This window comes from Pholcus phalangioides, unplaced genomic scaffold (genome assembly GCF_987345545.1).
Source record: "Pholcus phalangioides strain wild (caught in Gottingen) unplaced genomic scaffold, Ppha-v1.0 ptg000014l_1, whole genome shotgun sequence".
NCBI lineage: Eukaryota > Metazoa > Arthropoda > Arachnida > Araneae > Pholcidae > Pholcus > Pholcus phalangioides.
This window is the reverse complement of record NW_028301607.1, coordinates 11,042,376-11,063,814: the sequence shown is the minus strand read 5'-3', so window position 1 is coordinate 11,063,814 and position 21,439 is coordinate 11,042,376. Positions and strand designations below refer to the sequence as shown.

The window sequence follows — 21,439 nt, the reverse complement described above, 5'->3', positions numbered from 1 at the left end:
GACGTGGATGTCTCACCCGTGATGTGTCCTTCCTGCCTCTGGGATCGAGTGCTGCCTGTGGAGGTTCCTGTCTTTCCTGTGCCCGTGATGATTCATTCCTATCATGTGAGCTCTCCTCATGTGGTGCCTGCTGTGAGAGACATTGAGGTCTCCTACGCTGCGGCTTCTCTTTCTGGCGTCCACCAATCGATTCATGTTCATGTTCCACTCTGTATCACCTTGAGTCAGTTCGGGCGTACTGCTGTAGTTCTTGGGAATCCTGGGTGGAAAAAAAAGTTTTATATTAACTCGTACACACACAAGGGGTGGTCTAGAAAATATACAAAAAAAGTGAAATTTTCATTTACCAGCAGAAGCGTATTTACAGTGGGGTTAAGCGGGTTATAACTCAGGGCAACAAGTTCGGAGGGACGGAAAATTTGAGGGATGAGTGCTCAAGAAAAGAAGCAGAAGTGCAGAAAAAATTTGTATGGTCCACACACTGGTGGTAAGAAAGGTAATTTCCGGTGACAAGGTAAGGTGAGGGAGTTACGGTAAAGCGAGGAAGCAAGTAATTGAGGGATCTAGCGAACGAGGGACCATCGGTGAGTGATCTAAAGAGCTTACAAGCACGTGAGCGATCAAAACAGGGTTCAAGAACGTGAATGAACTACAGAGCGTGGGAGTGTCAGTGAGTGACCTAAATAGTTTGCAAGCATGTGAGTGACCAAAACAGTGTGAAATCATGTAAATGAACAAAAAAGTGAACTAGAGAGCAAAGGACCAGGTCAGTGAGTGACTAAAAGAGAAATGTAAACAGTCTGCAAGCATCTGTGTTACCAAAATAGCGTGCAAGCATCTGTGTTACCAAAATAGCGTGCAAGCATCTGCGTTACCAAAATAGCGTGCAAGCATCTGTGTTACCAAAATAGCGTGCAAGCATCTGTGTTACCAAAATAGCGTGCAAGCATGTGGTTAAGTAAAAGAAGTGTGACCTAGAGAGTGTATAAGCATTGACTGTACGACCCAAAAGACTGTAAGCATTGGAGTGCTCCAAAGCGTGTTGTAAGCAATGGAGTGCTCGAAAGACTGTGTAAGCACTGGAGTGCTCGAAAGACTGTGTAAGCACTGGAGTGCTCGAAAGACTGTGTAAGCACTGGAGTGCTCGAAAGACTGTGTAAGCACTGGAGTGCTCGAAAGACTGTGTAAGCACTGGAGTGCTCGAAAGACTGTGTAAGCACTGGAGTGCTCGAAAGACTGTGTAAGCACTGGAGTGCTCGAAAGAATGTGTAAGCACTGGAGTGCTCGAAAGACTGTGTAAGCACTAAGTGGCCAAAAGAATGACCTAGAGTCCTAGAGAATACGGGTATAGGTCAGGGAGTGACCAAAAAACAGTCCTAAAGTATTTGCAACATGTGAGTGACCAAAACGGTGTATAAGCATGAGAGTTACTAAAACAACGACCAAGAACGTGTGCAAGCATGAGGGTGATCGAAAGAGTGATTTAAAGACAGAGGCGTATTACAGGCGTATTCACGTATTTATTTGCCTAAGCAGGCATGTCACGGTTACGCAAATTTGAAGAATGCGTGGTCAAGAAAATTAGACTGTAATGTGGAAAAGGGCGGCAAATTTTGTGTAGCCAGCCCATATGTGGCAATACTCACAAATCCGCTTCTGTTCAATCATCGCTTCATTCATTGCTCACCTGAAGTCGGTGTCGTCCCTTATCGGATGACTGAAGGAAGACTTCTTTGAGCGTTTCATCCTGTGGATCCTCGCGATGGTGGCGTACTTGTTGCGGATGGGGCCGCAGTGGAGGTGGTCCACGTTGTTCGAGTGCCTGGCGAAGAAGTCTTCGAGCTCGGTGGCACTGACCTGTCTGGAGCCCGGCCTATTCCTGCCGCCGCCAGTGGACGAGTGCGTGCTCGCTGCCGACGTCGGCGTGGTCGTGGCGGTCATGGAAGTCGCCATCGCCGGGGCGCTGTCCGGAGTGGCACTCGGCTTGTTCGGTATGCTCTCGATGGAACTGCTCTTCGTGGACCTCCCCTCCGAGTCGTATTCGTTCAAGGTGTGGTCCAGAACTTCTGCGATGAGTCAAAGAAGGTCAGTTTCCAAGATGGCCAATGAACACACAGAGTTTAAACGGTTTTATGCTAACGGATCAATATAGAAGAAAATAAAGTCCAAGTCACCTATTTCAGCGAGTCCGGCCACCATAGATCGAGCTCTTGCTCTCCCCACAGATAGCGTCGTTTTCGGATCTCTCTTTGGTGGAAGCGGAGCTGCGGGAGAAAAATTTCAGGTCAACGGTGTAATAATACAGGGTTTCCGGGAAAAGGGCAACACCCCCTCCAATCCCTGAGTTCAGTATCTCAAAAACGGTTTTGGGATTTTTTTTGTGGTTGTTGTTGTTGTATGTTTTGTTAGACAGCCTGTAAAATTTTTATAATTCAGTCTTTCCTGAATTCAGTTGACAACTTCATCGATAGATGGCGATATGCCAGTACAATTCAAAATGTACATAGTGTGAGCTCTGCATTTTTCGGATTTTTTGATAAACCGACGGGTAAGACCAGTGATGTGAATGAATCAGTGTGATGATTTGTTTGTATTGGGGGGCACTTATACGGTAGTAGAGCAGACGTGTTCAAGGTTTTAGTTTCCGCGGAACTCTTGATGGTTATGAAATTATTCCACGGAATCCTTGGTGATGCTTTTCCGGAGTTCCGTACTGTTGGTTACGGAACTCCCGAATACTATTAGACTATTCCACAGAGCCCTTGAGGGTTACGACACTGTTCAGCGAAACCGTTGAAAGTTAGAAGACTGTTCAGCGGAACCCTCGATAGCTACGAGCGTGTTCCGCAGAGACCTTGGTGGTTCTGTTCCCTGAAATCCTTGATAGTTACGTAACTGTTCAGTGAAATCTTTGGGAGTTACGAGACTATTCCGCGGAACCCTAGATGACATTGTTCCACGGAGACGTTGTGGAAGGGGGATACGACTCCACCAGATAAATGATAGCTACGTAACTGTTACACAGAACTCTTGGTGGTAATGTTATCTGGAATCCTTGATGGTTAAGTGACTGTTCCACAGAGCCCTTGATGGTTACGAGACTGCTCTACGGGACACGAACAGAAACTTGAATATTTGTCTTGTATAGATACTGTATATTTGTAGTGCAAAACAAACCAAACTTAAAACCAGCGGAAATACAATTTTGATACTACGGAACCCCTGAAAGTCTCTTGTGGAATCCCAGGGTTAGGGTGGATGATTTTATAGCCCCTTCCCCCTCCGTATCTCCATCAAGGACGGAGTGGCGACTACTCGTATCAACCTGCGCCTGACGGCTGTATGAAAGTTAAACGGTAGTACCGTTGTCACCTATCGTTGAGATCTCTCTCTGACACAGCTCGTAGATCAATTTCTTCAAAACAACTTGGTACTATCTGAAACTTTTACTGCCTGTCTGACAAACATTCGTCAATTTTTTTTTCATGAGGGGTTTTTTTTCGAGATGCCAAAGTTTTGAAGTTGGGGTTGCCATTTTCCGGTGTCACCGTCCATTCATTTCAATATGGTGTCCTGGACGTAAGGACGCACACAATATCTGAAAAGCAACTATTTGAGAAACTCACCTTTTTTGGTCGAAAGTTTGCGCGGCAACGTTGCGCACTGTCGATTGAGGAGCTGTGACTTATCAGTGGGTTGCAGGGATGACTGCGGTTGCTGCATCACCGTCACCACGGTCATCGATACTAGGTCACCTGATTGCCTGATTATAGCTACCACGTGCTCGTGAGAGGCCTGGGAGACATCTTGCCCGTTGATCTGCAAGGACACCATAAACTGTAATGAACAGCCCAAATGAGTAAATATACTAGACATTGTAGGGTAACCATTCGTCCGTATTTTGAAGGTGCTGGCGCGCCCCAGTGACATTACTTCCACACTTAGTGATTGCCACACTGAGCCATACTGAAACATTCGAGAAATGTAGTTGCATCGGGCCGTGAAATATTTCAATTAATGGAACCAGATTGAAATACACCAACCAAGCACATTTTTGACTTAATTTTTGATTTAATTTCTTGAGAAAGCTCTAAAACACGAGCCTTTTCAATGTGCAAACACACAGATACTACAGACCAGGTTACTGAACCGCCGCTTGGATCAGAACTAAATTGTGCTCCACGAAGCACCAAATGGTGTGATTCGAGATTTCTTGGTGCTTCATGGAAATATTGGCACTTTAATGGCAGAATTTTTTTTTTAAAAACCGCAATATGGTTGAATAAGCACAGGGCAAATACGAAATAGATTTATTCATTTCAGGGGGGGTCTCCTATGTTTTAACACGGTAAAAAACTTTCTCATATAAAAATATTATTTACCCATTGATTTATTCCAAAATTTTACCACATCGCTATCCTATGTGCCAGTACAAAATTTTATTTATCTCCAATACTTAATTTTTTACAAATTTAAGAAGAAAATGCATTTAAAACAGCTTGCGGGGCATGATGAAATGGAATGAAATCACTGTAATTGAATTAAATATGATTCAAATACAAATACAACGCCACAACAGGCAAATTGCCCGCCCAACGAGGTGGCTGACTTAAGAACATCATGGACCTCCGAGCCATTTTTTGGAGGCCCTACCTACTACTGCTACACCACACATGCACCCCCCCCCCCGTGGAACCCCCAACGAATCGATACATGCGGGAATGTGCGTGTACGTGTAGTGAAACCTGCCGTGAACCCGGGTCCCTCGATTGCCGGACGAGTGCTCTGAACACTAAGCTACAGAGGAGATAGAGATTTCCCTTCGCTAGAGCGTTTATGTGCCGAACGGAACCGTGCAATGGATGGTGAACCGATCAGCTAATAGCTCATGGACGAAGAGCCACCAGATGGCTATATATATGACATGAATGTCGCTCTCCACTTGTTAATACAAGATATACAGAAGACTCGCCCGACAATCGAGGGACCCGGGTTCGACTCCCGGTAGAGGCAGAGATGAGTTTTTTCCTTCCTTAAAAAATTAACATCTCAAATAACAAACATCTTCACAACATCCAGTCTTCTGTATATCTTGTATTAACAAGTGGAGAGCGACATTCATGTCATAAAAAATTAAGCATCGAAGATATGTAAAATGTTGTACTGACACAGGATAGCACACACAATGAAATATGCGTGGTAAAAATTTGGAATAAATCAATGAATTTTTTAATAATACATATTTCTATATAAGAATTTTTTTCCCATGTTCCTGCTTTTTTTTGTATCACTTACTGCAAGCATTTTGGAGCCCTTCAAGTGATATACTGTTCAAAATGTCATTTAGCCCATGGGTCGCTGCTTTTGCAACTCCAAATCCGTTGCAACCGAGGTTTCACTTGATTTGGCAGTAAAAAAAGAAGTTTTTACGAAATTGTGGGACTTGCTTTTTTGTCGCAATGTAATAAAAAAATAGGCTTCGTAAGCTTGTGCGTGTGCCTGGTATGGAATTACTATACGTAGTACGTAATCATTTGCTTTGCAGCATAGAACATGATACTGCACTTAAAATAACAACTTACGACAGCTTAATGACTCATGAATTAGCGGCAAAACACCGAGTAGTGTCTTAGGTACACTAATTTTTCAATGTATTCATACACATTATTCATAACTATGTTTATGTCTTACTAACTACCTTTCAGCGACCTGGTTGCTGAAATTTTTTGTCTATATCTTTCTTATAGATTTCAAGATAACACAGAAAGTTCCTGAATTTTCCGCCAGGTGGCGTTCTAACCTTTCTTATTATTTGGCGCGTACTGATATTGCTATACCTTTACGCTACTTTCATGATTATATGTGTCATATGTCAGGAGTTATTCAAGATTATGTGAAATTAGCAACGCTCTTTATTTCTCTTAAATATTCGTTCTTTTTTGCTCCCGGACATCCCTAAAGGATTCTCAGAGATTGAAATGATTGCAAGAGGCTGCGCATATGTCACTGTATGCCAGATTTTTAAGTGGTCATAACTTTTGAATGGATGAAGATAGAGCGATGGAAGAAGTATCTAGGTATACTAAATTGGCCATGCGCTATACGATAATACAAACCAAAACGCCACCTGCGGGAAAATTCTTGAAGTTTTTTACCTTGTTTTGACAAATCAACGGGTTTTAAACAAAATCACAGCTTAAATTTGTTGAATTTTACTTGATGAGTTGATATTATACAAAGCTTATTTAGAATGTGTACACCAACTTGTCAAAATTTTAAAAATTTAAATCCTCATACAATTCGTCCTAAATCCATTATGCCAGTTTTTTTTTAAGCAATCCGTAACCCGACTTTCAGAATCAGAAAGCAGAGGCGTAAAACCACACTGGGTAGAAAAGATGACCAAGTTTCATTGAGGCTTCAGTGAGCGGGCTATCCTGTATTTAGATGTATTACATACCTCAAGGAGAAAATCTCCTTTTTTGAGACCCGCCATCTCGGCCACACCTCCCTTGTCTACGTCATCAAGGTACTGCAAGCTTGGCCAGAATTCTGTCGGCTGCCTTTCCATCAACGGACTAGTCGCTGGGGACAGAAATAGAAACAATCATATGATCATTTTTGTTGAATTACGGTCATTTTTATGCACCCGAAGGCTCATTAAAACGAGATACACTATCACAACTAGAAAAATTCACCGACGAAAGATATTATTCATCAGCAAAGTGACAGAGTGGGTGAGTGAGTGGACGAGTAAGGGGAGTAGGTGAGTGAGCAAGTGAATCAGGGAGTTGGTGAGTGAACTAATGAGTGAGTGACGATTGAGTGAGTGACGATTGAGTGAGTGACGATTGAGTCAACTGAGTGAGTGAGCAGATGAGCTCATTGAGTGAGTCACTGATATGGTCACTCAGTCAATCGCTCGGTAACTTACCCACTCACTCTGTCATTCACCCACTTAGTCACTCATATTTCCACTCATCCGAGTGAGTCATTATGGTCACTCATTCAATCACTCGATAACTCGCTCATCGAGTCACTCATATGGTCACTCAGTCAATCGGGCATTCACTTGACTCGCACAATCGCTCACTCCCTCAGTCATTCATGCGATTACTCACTCACCCACTCTCCTTGTCACTCAAAAAGTTACTCTCACTCGGTCCGTCCCCAGCTTTTTTTTGCTAGCTCATTCACCAACTTATTCAGTCGCTCACTCGCTCACATATTCATTTAATTGTTTGATCACTCACTGGTGATGAACTGTTATCGTTGAGTTTTTCCAGAGGTAATTTTTCTGTTGGTGAACTTTCTTATCGGTGAATTTTCCGTAAATCATGGTTTGTTAATCGCTGGGGTGAGGGTGGATTTTTTTTGTCTCCACCACCTTGGTGAAATTGTTGCTTACCTTTCGCACCTCTGAGAATGAAACCAAAACCCTTCTTGCCTTTGTGAAGAATCACAGTTCTGGGTTCACCGAACCTGAAAAACCCCAAAATAATAATAATGGACATTAACATTTAGCATTATTCGAAAATATACGATATTGCAATGGCGTAAAAAAAAAGCACTTACATCCTCCATTTCCTGGGCATGTCTCCACTCCTGGCGCCAAGGCACTTCCTACCGTAGCGGGCCGTTGGTGGCAAAGTGTCGGCACATCTGACGGTCATCTCTTGGATGCATATGGCCGGGAAAAGACCTTCCTCTCCATCTCTTCGACGACCTTCGAGGTACCCGCTGCCACTGACCGCTAGCACTGATCAGGTTGGTCATAGGGGCGAAAAGAAAAAAAGAACCACATGTGAGTTTGGACATCATCCAGATCAGTGGTTCCCACCGAGTAGCGTCTTCAGAAAACGCTCGATAGGCTTGTGTAACCCTTTCAAATGCGTAGACGGCTTGCGTGCCATTAGAAATGCGTGTCGGACGTTTGCGTAGTGCTAATAGGTAGGGTGACCATACGTCCCGTATTTCCCGGGACAGTCCCGGTATTCTGTATTTTTGGCTGTCCCGACTTTTTGGCAAAAGTGTCCCGGTTTTTCCCGTATTTTACACGAAGCCTACTTGAATTTTTATTCTTTATTGAAGTCAAAGATTGAAATTATTTTTCAACTAATAAATTATATTATGATAATTACAACTATAAATGAGAATATTAATCTCCCACATTTGTCTTAGTGAACGTTTTTTTCGTGAAACTCATTTTAATCCACTGCAATTTGCAGTAACGCTTCATTTCCCGCCAGTGTGATTTTTCCGTAATTTCAATAATATTTGACAACTTTGTTCGGTTTTGGCGTCATTTTTGGCGATAATTGGCGATGTCCCGTATTTTCCCGTATTCGGAATCTCAATATCCCGTATTTCTCCTGAGGAAATATGGTCAGCCCACTAATAGGTGTTCTTACTCCTATGAATGCGTGGTATGCATGCGTACAGAAATTCGTACAGTACCGTTTGAAATGCGTGTTTGAGGGCTGCGTATTCTTATAAATCTGTGGGAAGGAGTGTGAGTTCTCCTAATACGTCAGAATTTATTGGGAGGTTTGTGCTCCCATTAATGCTTAGAAAGCTTGTCTGCCTCTATAAAGGCATGTTGGAAAAGCGTGCGTACTTCTAAGGTCGGTATTACACTGTAAAAGTTTGATAAAATCCCTTTTATAAAACTTGAAAAATCTAACCAATAAAACCGGTGACCTTATTGGCTGTATTTTTCAAGTTTTGTAAAAGCTCTTTGTGATAAAACTCGAAAAATTCAACCAATAAGATCATCTGCTCAAATGTAACCGATGCGCTTATTAATTTTTTTCCAGTTTTATAAAAGAACATTTATCAAAATTTTATAGTGTAATCCCGGCCTTAGAAATGCGTGAGGAGTGTTTTTAGACCGGCATTACATTATAAAAGTTAGATAAAAGGTCTTTTATAAAACTTGAAAATGCAACCTGTATGCGTATGTGCTTCATTCGAGCGAATGTAATCAATAATCTTATTGGTTGTTTTTTTTTTCAAGTTTTGTAAAAGATCTTTTATCAAATTTTTATAGTGTAATATTTGCCTCACTCCTATAAATGCGTGGTAAACTTGCGTACCGCCAGATATGAGTGTGAATATTGTGCGTACTCGTATAAACGCGCCGTAAGTTTTCGCACCGCTAAAAATGCGTATGAGATGTGTGCGCGCACCAAATAAACGTGGGGGAAATGCGCGTACTCCTAATAGATGCGTGGGAAGTGTGCGTTCTCTCCTAAAATAAATGCGTGATGCGTATCGCTAGAAATGTGTGTGGGAAGTGTGATCACTTCTTTAAATACGTCCTCCTACAAGTACTTAGTAAGCTTGTGTACTCTATAAATGGGTAGAAGGCTTGCGCGTACTTCTAGAAATACATAGGAGAAGTATGCTTTACCCTATCTGTGCGTGGGAAGCATGAGTATAACTGGATACGCGTAGGAGATGTTCGTAATCTTAGAAATGCGTGAGATGTTTGCGTACTTCTAGCAATGCATAGAAACTTGCTTACCCTCAGAAATAAGTAGGAATCTTTTCCCCTCTCTATTATTCTTTTTCACTTCGCTCCCTTATCCGGTTTTTCGTATAACCCTAAAAGGACCTTCACGTACTTTTGTGGGCTGGGGAGGGGAAGGGGGGGTACGCGTACCAGTGATCCAGATAACAAGTGCATTGCATAAGCGGATCTGAGGACGATTGACTGATGAATCAATACCTTCCACCAGGTCTCCTTTACAAAGCTGCAGGTGCCCAGACGTAGACGGGTTGTATTCCTCCACGCAGATGCAGACGCATTCCAGAAGAGGTGTTGACTTGGCCGAATCGAACGGGTCCGAATCCGTACCGCTGCTGTTAGCACCGACGAAGTGCGCGTCAGAGGAATCTAAACAGATCAATGGCGAGAAATTTTTAATGCGCGATACTCAATGGGAAGATTCTGAACAATTTCTGAGATTCTGAATGGGGGGAGGAGTCGGTACTTGCCTGTAACAGTTGTGATTGGCGCACCTGCATCATCCTGGTGATGGTGGTGGTGGTGATGATGATCCTCGTCGTTGGCAGAGTTCTGAATCGCACCGTCGGAACCGGAAGACGTGTGTGGCAGAGAGTGGTTCGAAGGACACGGGGATGGTGGCTTACCGGATGCCAACTCCAACCTAGGATCACTATGATTTTGGCTCATTCCACCTCCACCGGTATTCGCGGCACTGGTCCGTCTCCGAGGATTATATCGAGGGGTTTCTCTATACGGCACTGTTTGGGGAAGATTCAAAAGCACACCATTTGAAACTTTTGAGTTTAAAAAAAAAGGGCATTTTTCACTTGGAACCTATTAACTAGTAAAAGAAAATGATACTGACCTACATCTTCAGGTTTGTGGTTTTTGATGATGTCGGCTAGTCTCAGGTTTCCCGCTATCACTGCTACCTGGTGAGGATTTTGGTTGGCGTAGTTTAAGGCATTCTTGTCTGCGCCGCGGAATAGTAACACCCGGGCGCAACTCTCCTGGTCGTTCACCGCGCATACGTGCAACGGCGTGTTCCCGCTCGCGTTTCTAGCGTTCATGTCCGCACCGTAGAACAACAGGTGCTCCAGGTGCTGGACCAAACCGTACTTGCAAGCCTGGTATTGAGAAAAAAAAATAGTATAATGTCAATGAGAAGTACGTGCATGATGTACTGGAGGCTTTTAAAAAAGTGCTCAAGTCCTAAGCTCGAAAAAAAATCTCTACCCTCGCGGGACATATTTTTGGCGCCCTCTGACAACGTTTTTTTCGGGGTCCCAAAGGTTTTTTTTGCCCTTTCAACTCGGATCTGATGCCGCCTCTTAGAGCGGCCCCTGCATATGTCGATACCGGTACGACAAATTTATATTACAGTCGTTTTTACGAATACCATTATAGTGAAAATCTCGTTTTAACGAACACTTTTCTAATTCCCCAGGTAAGTTTACACAGGAACTATGCGGAAAACAAGGAATTTCTTTACAAAAAAATTTTCGTAATAACAAAGTAATTTCTCCGGTCTCTGAGTTCGTTATAATGGGATTCGACTGTATTATTAAATGCGTTGACAAATTTATTCCGGTAGAAGATTCGAGAGACAGACCATAAAATTTAATTACGAAGCAGCCCGGATGTTGGCGCAAAATCTCGGTGACAGAGGGCGCTGTGACATCAGTAACTCACAATGAGTAATATGGAAATTATATATTATGAAATTCTCTAAATGTCAGCCCTGATCACCAAAGAGAATATGTAATGGGTTTCAGAAACTACCCAGATGCAATAATCTCTTAATTTCCCAGGAATTGTTGATATCTAACAGCGTCATCTGTAGGCTTTATTTAGTAATAAAAAAGGACGAGACTTGAATAAAATTCGTGGTCTGCCCTCAGAATTAAAGCACAAGGCGTTTCCCCCATATCTCTTCTTAAAAACCGCCAGTCCATTTATGTATTTATATTTCGTGCGCCAAAACATTACCATACAAATATCTGAACGAGATGTACCTGATGAACTTCCTGCCATCCGTGAGGGTCGGCCGTTCCAATCATAGCGTGGTCATGCAGCAACATCTCCGTGAGTTGGGGATCGCTATTATACAAAACGGAATAGTATAGTGTGGTTAAGCCCCTGGAGTCTTTGTAATTTGGAGACGATCCCAAGTCCAACAGCGTCTGTGAAGAAAGACACATATAGTTAGAGGGAGTGGAGGGGATTGACGAGATTTCAAAAAGACAAGACGGCAGACCATTCCGCTTACGGTGATAAGGTACAGTCACCATTCTGCGGACCATTCTGTTTACGGTGCTTAGGGGATAGTCACCATTCTACGGGATATTCCGCTTGAGGATGCACGTTGACTAAACTTCGGTTGATGGGCACTGAAAGGATAGTCAACATTTTGTGGTCTATTATGCGTACTGTGATGATAGGCAGTCACAATTCTGCGGATCGTTCCGATTACGGTGATAAGGGACAGGCTCCATTCCAAACAGCGTTGCAGAATGGATTCCGACTAGGATGGAATATAAAAAATACTAATGGATCAAAATACTAATGGATCCCTAGTTTTCTTACTCCTGTCATCATTATGGATAGTCAACATACTGCGGACTATTCCACTTGTAAGAGGAATAATCCACTACGGTACTAAGGGACAACATTAACATTCTACGTACCGTTCGTCGTAAGAATGCAAATTGGCTAAACTCCTGTCGATAGTGAATGAAAAGACAGTAACCATTCTACAGGTTATTCTACTTATGGATGCGAATTGGTTAAACTTCACTTCGATTGATAGCCACTAAAGCATTGTTTTCCAAAATGGGCAATATCGCCCCCAAGGATGATGTAATGGTACGGGGGGGGGATACAAAATACGGGAATAACATAGGATCCTGTTATTCCGTAGGCCGATGAGAGAAAAGAAATTTTGACGGAGGGGGCGATGAAACAAGTTTTTGAAACTGAGCAACCCTATCGGCGGCACAATAGGGGGGTCGGCTGAAGAAAGTTCTCTGCTGTTTCTAACTTCGGGGCTTGAGTGCGAGTCAGTCTCCCATTTGAAAAAGTCTTACTGCACAGAGCAGGTGCACACTCAGCATCAAAATTCAAGCAGGTAACATCTTCACTTCAAAATACAGGAGACAGGTGGCAGCACCAGCAAGAACACGAAACAAGCACAACTGTAACACCATAAATGCGTTATTGCCCAGAGCTGGACAAATAACAATAAATTCTATGTGCCAGAAGAAATTTTAGGGTGCTAAAATTTTTTTTTACCCGAAGCAGAAGGCCCAAAATAATGCTTCTTTTGACTTTTTTAGGGCATAGTGGCCCTCTTTAAAGTGGGCAGATATGCTGCTATAAATTCCAAACATTTTAGGCTGTCGCAGCTCTCAGTCTGCGATTTAGTAACTACACAAAGAAAATTTTAGACACCAATACCGATATTTGAATCGCCAAGGCAAAATGGCACCTGAGATTCGTCCAGCCCTGTTAATGACCGTACATACAATCAGAAAACACACTTCGGCATGTACCGAATAATTACAAATTCCACAGAGGAATGTGCGCGAGGTTCATGTGTAATCAGTTTAAGTGGTAGTAGATTACTCCGCTGTGGATGTTTAAACTTCGGTCGAAAGAGAAAAGTATTAGTTACCCTGAGAGCTTCAAGGTTGTTTTTTTCGACGGCCTTGTGAAGTACAGTGCACCCATCTTTGGTCCTGAAGTCTAGATGAGCTCCACCATTCACCAAGGCCATAATCACTTTCGCTGGGTGCTTCAGACCTGTGGCCAGCGTCAGGGGAGATTCTGAATCAGAAAGGGGGGGGGGGAAAGAAACAAATCAGTTAAAATCAGCTTCAATTACATTAAAAAAGGAAAGATTTGGTTAATGCTGTGAAATTTACAGTCCGTGGACTCTATTCCAAAAAAGCTTCCATCCACATCGCTACCTCCGCGCAGTGGCGTATTTACGGGGAGGGGGCACCTTAGCAGGCTACAGCCCCCAGTGCGGGAAATTTGAAGAATGAGTGGTCCGGAAAATTAGTTGAATGGGAGAAGGATGGCAAAATTTGTATACAGCCCACCATAAATCTGCATTTGTCCAGAAAGCGAAGGATGAGCAGAAGAGTGACCTGGACGTGTGCAAGTATGTGAATGAGCAAAAGAGTGACCTAGAAAGCGAGGAACCATGTCAGTGATAGAGCAAAACCGAGACGTAAAGAGTGCGTGAATGTGGGGTTACATAAAACAGTGACGCAGGGGAGGGGGGGATCTAGAGAACAAGGGATCCGATCAGTGAGCGAAAAAAGGAGTGACCTACCCCGGGCTCAAGAATGGGAGCGACAGAAAGAGTACGCAAGCATGCGAGTGACCAAAAGAGTACACAAGCATGTGAGTGACCAAAAGAGTATGCAAGCATGTGAGTGCCGAAAAGAGTATCACCAAGAGTACGTAAGCATGTCTATCACCAAGAGTACGTAAGCATGTGGATCACCAAGAGTACGCAAACATGTGGATCACCAAGAGTACGCAAACATGTGGATCACCAAGAGTACGCAAACATGTGGATCACCAAGAGTACGCAAACATGTGGATCACCAAGAGTACGCAAACATACGAGTCACCAAAAGAGTACGTAAGCATGTGGATCACCAAGAGTACGCAAGCATGTGGATCACCAAGAGTACGCAAGCCTGCGAGTGACCAAAAGAGTACGCAAGCATGCGAGTGACCAAAAGAGTACGTAAGCATGTGGATCACCAAGAGTACGCAAGCCTGCGAGTGACCAAAAGAGTACGCAAGCATGCGAGTGACCAAAAGAGTACGCAAGCATGCGAGTGACCAAAAGAGTACGTAAGCATGTGGATCACCAAGAGTACGCAAGCATGTGGATCACCAAGAGTACGCAAGCATGTGGATCACCAAGAGTACGCAAGCATGTGGATCACCAAGAGTACGCAAGCATGTGGATCACCAAGAGTACGCAAGCATGCGAGTGACCAAAAAGTGTGCAACCATGTGAATCACCGAAAGAGTAGGCAAGCATATGAGTGACCAAAAAGTGTGCAACCACGTGAATCACCGAAAGAGTAGGAAAGCATGTGAGTCACCAAGAGTACGCAAGCATGTCAGTCACCAAAATTGTGCTTAAGCATTTGAGTGACCAAAAGAGTGACTAAAAGATACTTGCGTATTTACAGGAGGGAAGGGGGGGGGGAAAGAAGGTCATAACACAGGACGGCGAATTTGGGAAATGAGTGGGCAAGAGAATTAGACAGAAAAGGGAGCAGGGCGGCAAAACTGCAGCCCCCATCATAATGATGCTTGGAAATCGGGCGCTTAGATATCAGTCAAGTTCGACCGAGAGGGAAGAAGAGGACGGCACATCAAAAAAGCCAGGATAAATAAAACGCCCATCAACGATGACGAATCGTCGTTTTTTGGCGGAAACACGAATCGTGTTACTTGACCGCGTCCGTGTCAAAATCGTGTTTATTCGCGAGGGCACGCCATCTATAATAAATGAACGTGCAAAATGGAGGGGGAATTAGAGGAAGAGGGAGAAAATGTTTCCATCAACCTGAATATTTCCGATGGGATAAAGCCATAAAATGGACACTTCACGACTTCATCCATTCTCTTAGGACAAGGGTGCTCAGCCTTTAAGAGATAACCATAGCTACCAGTTACAATTGATCAGCGCCAACCGTGTCCCCACTATTATTGTAGGCCTGTTGCCACACAGAGAGCAACAGACCTACAACAATACAATTATTCAATCAATGCATTTCACTCATAGTTAGAAAAATTGATGGCAGATGGAAGCACTACACGCAACAACAATTACACAGAAACAAACTTCACGTCAGGTTTACTACACATACACACACACATTCCAACATGTACCAATTCGTTAGAAATTCCGCAAAGGAATATGGACGAGGTGCTTGTTTGGTTCAGAGTAGTAGTTGCCTTTAAGAGAGTGCGGGACATTTCATTGATATGAATACGTACCGCGTGCCACTTAATTAAGTGATCTCGATCAGCACCGCAGCTTACTCAAGTGATCTGTAAATGTACCACTACTTGAGTGATCTGGAACGGTGTCGCGAATTACTAAAGTGGTCTTCAAATATGACGCGGGTCACTTGAGTGATTTGTTTTTATGCCGCGGGTCATTTGAATAATCTGTAACTGCGCCGCAGGCCACTTGAGTGATTTATAAATGTGCCGCAGGGCCACCTAAGTGATCTGAGGGGCACGCAAATCATTTTAAACTGCACCACGGTTTGTATCGTGTATTTAAGTGATCTAGAAATTCGCCACGGGCCACTTTGGTGATGTTGAGCTCCACTTTAGGCCACTTGAATGTTCTGGCTCCGTGCCATAGGTCACTTCAGTGATCCGTAAATATGCCACGGGTCACTTGAATGATCTCTAAATGTGTCGTGGGTCACTTGTGTGATCTGGAACTGTACCGAGGGTAACTCAAGTTATCTGTAAATGTGCCACATCAGGTGACTTCGAGAGCCATATTCGGCTCGTTGGCCATGGGATGAACATGTATAATGTAATCATTAGGTCACTATCAGATAATGAGTCGTTCATGTGACGCGTTAAATTTGATAATATGTATCTATTTTGGGGAGGGCGTGAAAAATTCCTAGACTGGGAGGGGGGCTCGGCCCCAGGTCCTGGAGTGCATTCCCCCCCCCCCCCTTTACATTAGCACTGATTCAAATAATATGATCAATAATGAAGTTTCAATTAAAACGTAAATATCTATTTAATTGATAAAAGATTATGATGATGACGATAATGTTATGGTTGTCTCACCTCCAGTCTCAGGACAATGGAAGTTGGGGTCTAAACCCCTTGAGCACATCTTGGTAATCTTTTCTACGTGACTGTTATGCACGTGGTCAAGAAGCCGACGCAGATTCGCCTGGAAAACAAAACAACGAAAACATATGTATATACACTGCTGGCCACCGTAAATGCAACACCCTGAAGGAAGCATGCAAATAATATGAAATTTACAACATGCACTAGCGGAGGTGAGATATGCCAATGATTAGAATTTCAGCGCAGAAGCACATCACGCGCTCATGTGGCGCCACTTCAAAGCGCTATTTAAGGCTTGGAGATTTCGACGATTTGAAGTACGGCAATTGTGTTTTTCTTGTGGTTTTTTCAAAAAAACGATCAATTATGCCTCGTAGAAAACAGCGATCATCTTTTGATCAAGTATCCGAGTTCGACAGAGGAAGGATAGTGGCCTACCGAGATTGTGGATTATCTTTCAGGGAAATCGGTAGTCGTGTTGGACGAAACCAAACAACTGTGATGCGGATATGTGATCGTTGGATGCAGGAGGGTACGACGGACCGACGTGTTCGATCGCATCCACCTCAGTGCACCACTTCACGTGATAAATGCACTGTGTGTGTAGCGTAAACACACAGTGTGGTTTACAAAATGTGCATCACGGCGGGAGTGTCGTAACATTTGCAAACTTCATCCAGAGCGTCGCACAGAACCGAGGGTATTGATGTGCGCCTGATAAAGTAGGATTTAGCATTCATCCGACTATTTTGCACAACTCTTACCGTCTTGAGAACGTCTTTGAGGGTACATGACCACCGAGGAGCCCTCTGGTAAATGAGGGCAAGAAGTAAAGAATCCGCTGGATTTATGAATCACGGGCAAAAGATCCGTGGGTTAGGGTAAATCAACCCGATGGCTAATAATTGCTTTAGTATAAGGAACTCACTTATATATGGGGATCATTCAAGTATTACGTCAGCATCGATGGGGGGGGGGGAAGAGAGGTTTTTTTCAGGTTTGCTGACTTTTGATGACGGGGGGGTCGAGGGGGTTGAACCGTGCTGACGTCATCAACCACCCTTTATAAAAATATGAAATATTTTTAATGGCATCTTACTCGGTGTGCCAAAAACGAGAAAAACCTTCCTTTAGTTTATGGACACCCCCGTGTGTCTAACACTCTACTCCCCCTATTGATACGTCCTCTATAGAGCCACTTCGGTGATCTCTAAATGTTCCGTGGATCTTTAGATATGTCCGGGCTGTTCAGGTGCTGTAGAAATGTATTGCGGGCCACTTAAGTGCTCTGGAACTGTGCCGCGCGTCACTCCGTAATTATGCAGCGGGTGACTTGAGTGATGTAGAACTGCACTGGGGGGTTACTTAAGTGCTCTAAAATGTGTTAAGAACCCCTTAAGAGTTCTGGTAAATGTGTCGCGGGTCACATAAACGATCTGTGAATGAATCACGGCCTACATGAGTGAACCGAAAATGTGCCACAGGTCACATTTGTTCACATCTGACGTAAGCGATCTGTAAATGTGCTGATTAGTTCATTTTTACAAAATTAGGTTTCCCAGTTGGCGGACCACATGACATAACCCCTAGCTGCCCCCGCTCCATTCGCAGCTGAAGATGTCTGCCTTCATTCAGAGGAGAACGATCGCTCCTTCCAAGAGCCAAATAATATGGGAAATGTTTTTTTCCAGTCCCGTAAAATACGGGACGATCCTACGAACTTACACAATTCGCCGCTAACGTCACATCGTCTTGAATCCGCGCCTGTTTTGAGGTGTGGCTGATCGCACAACGCCTGCGATTTTGCGTAGCCACACTCCAAAACCGGTTTTTGCGCTGCAGAATTCTGCGCAGCTCCGCTGGTGTGGAACCGGCGTTAGAAGAAGCATCGTTACTCAAGTGTTTTAACTTGAGTAACGATGCATCCTGTGTACATACTGTTCAAACCCTCCGTCTAAAAATCAATGATATCACGCCACCAAGGCGGTTTACGTACCCTGCTGTGAAGTTGTTTGAGTTGTTTCTCCTCCATCGCCGTCTTATATATCCTGCGCTTGTACCGCAACTGAAAAACCAAAGAAAGGGAAACTGTAATTTCTGATCGTACCCCTCCCCCCCCACCCCGATAACAATACCGTTTTTTGGTAGGAGTACAGTAATTATTAATGAAACAAACCCTTCTTCTCACCTCGACGTAGGTGGTGGACTCGGTGAAGGGGTAATCCATAAGAGGCCTCTCTTCATCCAGGAACTTTCCTGCCCGCCCGTTGACCGGTGGGCAGAACAATCCATAGTTGAATCCCTCCTTTAGCTCCTGAAATGATCGAGGATGAATCATCGAAACGTACACTATGTTGCCAAAAGTCACCGGACACGAAATACTAGAGATACCAAAGGGACCGGTCGTATAACTCAGTATTCCTTAACCCCCTTTTTTTGACCAGTGGACAGCCCTTTGCATTAATATACATGATTATAATTAAAGTTAACTTACTCAAAATGGTTTCATTCAAACATTAATCGTCCGAACACAGCCAAATTTTCAGGATATCTTAATGAGAACTTGGGATCACTCTCAGGTTATGCAATCAAAAATTTAGTTCAATTTTTGACCACCAGGTGAATAAGTGTTGCTTTTTTTAGTGAATTTCCCTTTCTTCCATGGTCCATATAGCGTATATATAACAAGTTTCAATAGAATACGTCCACCAGAACGGGTGCTACATATGTCTGAGTAGTGTCAGTATACTGACAGGCGCTACATTGGTCTGAACAAAGTGAGTATACTGAAATTACTCAGACCTCTGTTGCGTTTGTTTTGGTGGACGCACTGTTGAAACCTCTTGGCATATACATGTATAGAATGATTTGTCGGGCAGTGGTGGCGCCACCAATCAGAAAATTTTCCCTACTATTTCTTTCGTAAATTTAATAAAATGGCAAGCGCATCACCTGAGTTCAGATTTTATGTATCAGAACGCCCCTTACAATTCTCCTAGTTGAAGGGCCGTTCAATTTCGATATAATACCCTGGTAATTATTCTCTCACCTTAGGAAGTGCTGCGAGAATTTGGTTCTTGACGTCCCAGATCAACTCCTCGCGGTTGAAATTCATGCATTTCTGTGGATGATACAAACAAAAATTAACGCTTTTGATTGGTTCTAAATTCCACTATTTATATCTACAGGGTGTCCCATAAATTCGTAAATGGTTTAAAAATTCATAAAACATTCAAGGAATTTGAATGGGTGTCAAAGAATTTTAGTCTCGTGAATGGAGATTTCTTTTGGTATAGGAAAACCATTTAGTTCAGATTTTTGGCAATAGAGGGTGCTGTACGAAGCAAATCACAGAATTCTGGACCGGAACCTTTTTTCACTATCTGCTGTGCCCGAAACATTCTGACAGCTTCAGTCGACGGTTTGTGTAGCTGCATTTTATAGGACTCTAATTTGCATATTTTCAGTCATTTACTTTCGTGCAGCGCCCCCTATCGACAAAATTTTGAGCTACTATTTTTTTTCGTTACTATGAAAAAAAGACCCCTCCCCCCTCGTGAGAATAACTTTCTCGCAAACCGCATTCAAAAATGTGCCCCAATTCCTTGAATTTTTAAACTCTTTACGAAATTAGTGGACACCCTGTATATTAATTAAAAATTAATCACGAGAACGTACCTGAACGACGAGTTCTGGGACGTATATCTGCAGGGTTACTAGCTGTTCGTCGCTGGCTTGACTTGTGCTGTCCTCCCCTGGTGTTCCGTCCATCGCTGAGGCCTTCATCGGGCCTTAGCCCGCTGGCCTCCCGCCTCTGTAGGGACAGACACAGAAAACAAAACAATCTTTATAAAATAATTGGTTTCACAAATTAATTCTGGAAGTATTTATTGCTATTTCAAACTCTCAGGGGAAAAAAAGGCATATAAGGCATATAAAAGGCATATAAAATGCAGTGGTAATGATCTGCACCGTGATTGTTTTTCTTTCAACTGCTTGACAGTGCAATTTATTTCAAAAAAATGCAACAAAAATTATAATTTTTCAAATCCCACCGTCGCCGCGGTGGTGGTCTGCTGAAGTTGGCTTTCTGCGGTTCCCAAATTCGAGGAGCGAATGCTCCACGTTAAGAAGTCTCGCCGCAGAGAGCAACAGGCCTACCCAACGTTACAATTATTCGTTCATTACACTTCATTCACCATGATTTGAGAAAAAATTGATTGCAGATGGAAGCACCACACATAACAATCATTACACAGAAACAAGGTTCACTATATGCACACACACATTCCAATATGTACGTACAATATGCTCGTACCAATTCGTTAGAAGTTTCGTAGAGGAATATGGGCGAGGTGCATGTGTCTGGTTTAGTAGTAGAAAACCTTGTCTCGGGCCACTTTAATCAAGTGATCGGGAACAGCGCCGTTACTTTGATGTTACTCATGTGCCGCATGTCAATCAAATGTAAATATGCCGCAAATCACTCAAGTGTTCCAAAAAATGTGCCGCGGTGGTCTGTAAATGAGGTGAAAAAGTGTATGAGTGTAAGTGTTGTGTGTGCGAAAATTGCTATGCATATATAGGAACATAATTTAAGACATCAAAAATTGTTTTCGTCAAATAAATCAAGCTAAACTATACACTTCTGTAACTTTAGTCGAATTTTAATCAGATTGATCGAGTGATTAACTCGACTAAAATTTTTAACTGCGATTAACAATCCGATAATCGATTAATCGTTTAATCGGACAAGCCCTAATATTTATATTATTTATTACACATAAAGGAACTCTACTTTCAGATATGTGTTATTTTTCACCGACACCTTGACGACAACCGCAGTATGCAAAATAATAAGCTAAATCTTGCATTGACTAAAATGTTTGCCGATAGAAAAGTTCAATATCGGCTTTCTATGTAGTAAAATTATGTATAAAAAAAAAAAGTGTTGCTATCATCAGTAGATGGCAGTTCTCATCTTGAACAATTTTGTTCAGCTTCAGTATCACTTACCGGGATGCGTGATCACAGTCCCTTATATTCTTAGCAACACTAGAGGCA

At 43.1% G+C, this 21,439-nt stretch overlaps 1 protein-coding gene across 2 annotated transcripts in view; it reads right to left on the bottom strand.

The window, feature by feature from the left end:
* Window positions 1-21,439, bottom strand: part of LOC149078134 (uncharacterized) — a 60,413-nt gene that overhangs the window by 4,659 nt on the left and 34,315 nt on the right. Inside the window, exons 2-18 of one of the 2 annotated variants that reach the window (XM_089241719.1) lie at window positions 20,054-20,189; window positions 19,425-19,496; window positions 18,564-18,689; window positions 18,372-18,440; window positions 16,367-16,475; window positions 13,185-13,336; window positions 11,527-11,694; window positions 10,377-10,638; window positions 10,000-10,269; window positions 9,731-9,898; window positions 7,576-7,759; window positions 7,409-7,482; window positions 6,461-6,585; window positions 3,627-3,819; window positions 2,175-2,264; window positions 1,688-2,066; window positions 17-259 (exon numbers count right to left, since the gene is read on the bottom strand). In XM_089241719.1, the coding sequence (XP_089097845.1) occupies window positions 17-259; window positions 1,688-2,066; window positions 2,175-2,264; window positions 3,627-3,819; window positions 6,461-6,585; window positions 7,409-7,482; window positions 7,576-7,759; window positions 9,731-9,898; window positions 10,000-10,269; window positions 10,377-10,638; window positions 11,527-11,694; window positions 13,185-13,336; window positions 16,367-16,475; window positions 18,372-18,440; window positions 18,564-18,689; window positions 19,425-19,496; window positions 20,054-20,161 (2,792 nt within the window). In that variant the 5' untranslated portion in view covers window positions 20,162-20,189. The remainder of the gene's footprint in view (window positions 1-16; window positions 260-1,687; window positions 2,067-2,174; window positions 2,265-3,626; window positions 3,820-6,460; window positions 6,586-7,408; window positions 7,483-7,575; window positions 7,760-9,730; window positions 9,899-9,999; window positions 10,270-10,376; window positions 10,639-11,526; window positions 11,695-13,184; window positions 13,337-16,366; window positions 16,476-18,371; window positions 18,441-18,563; window positions 18,690-19,424; window positions 19,497-20,053; window positions 20,190-21,439) is intronic. The other variant, XM_089241720.1, reaches the window with a different exon arrangement.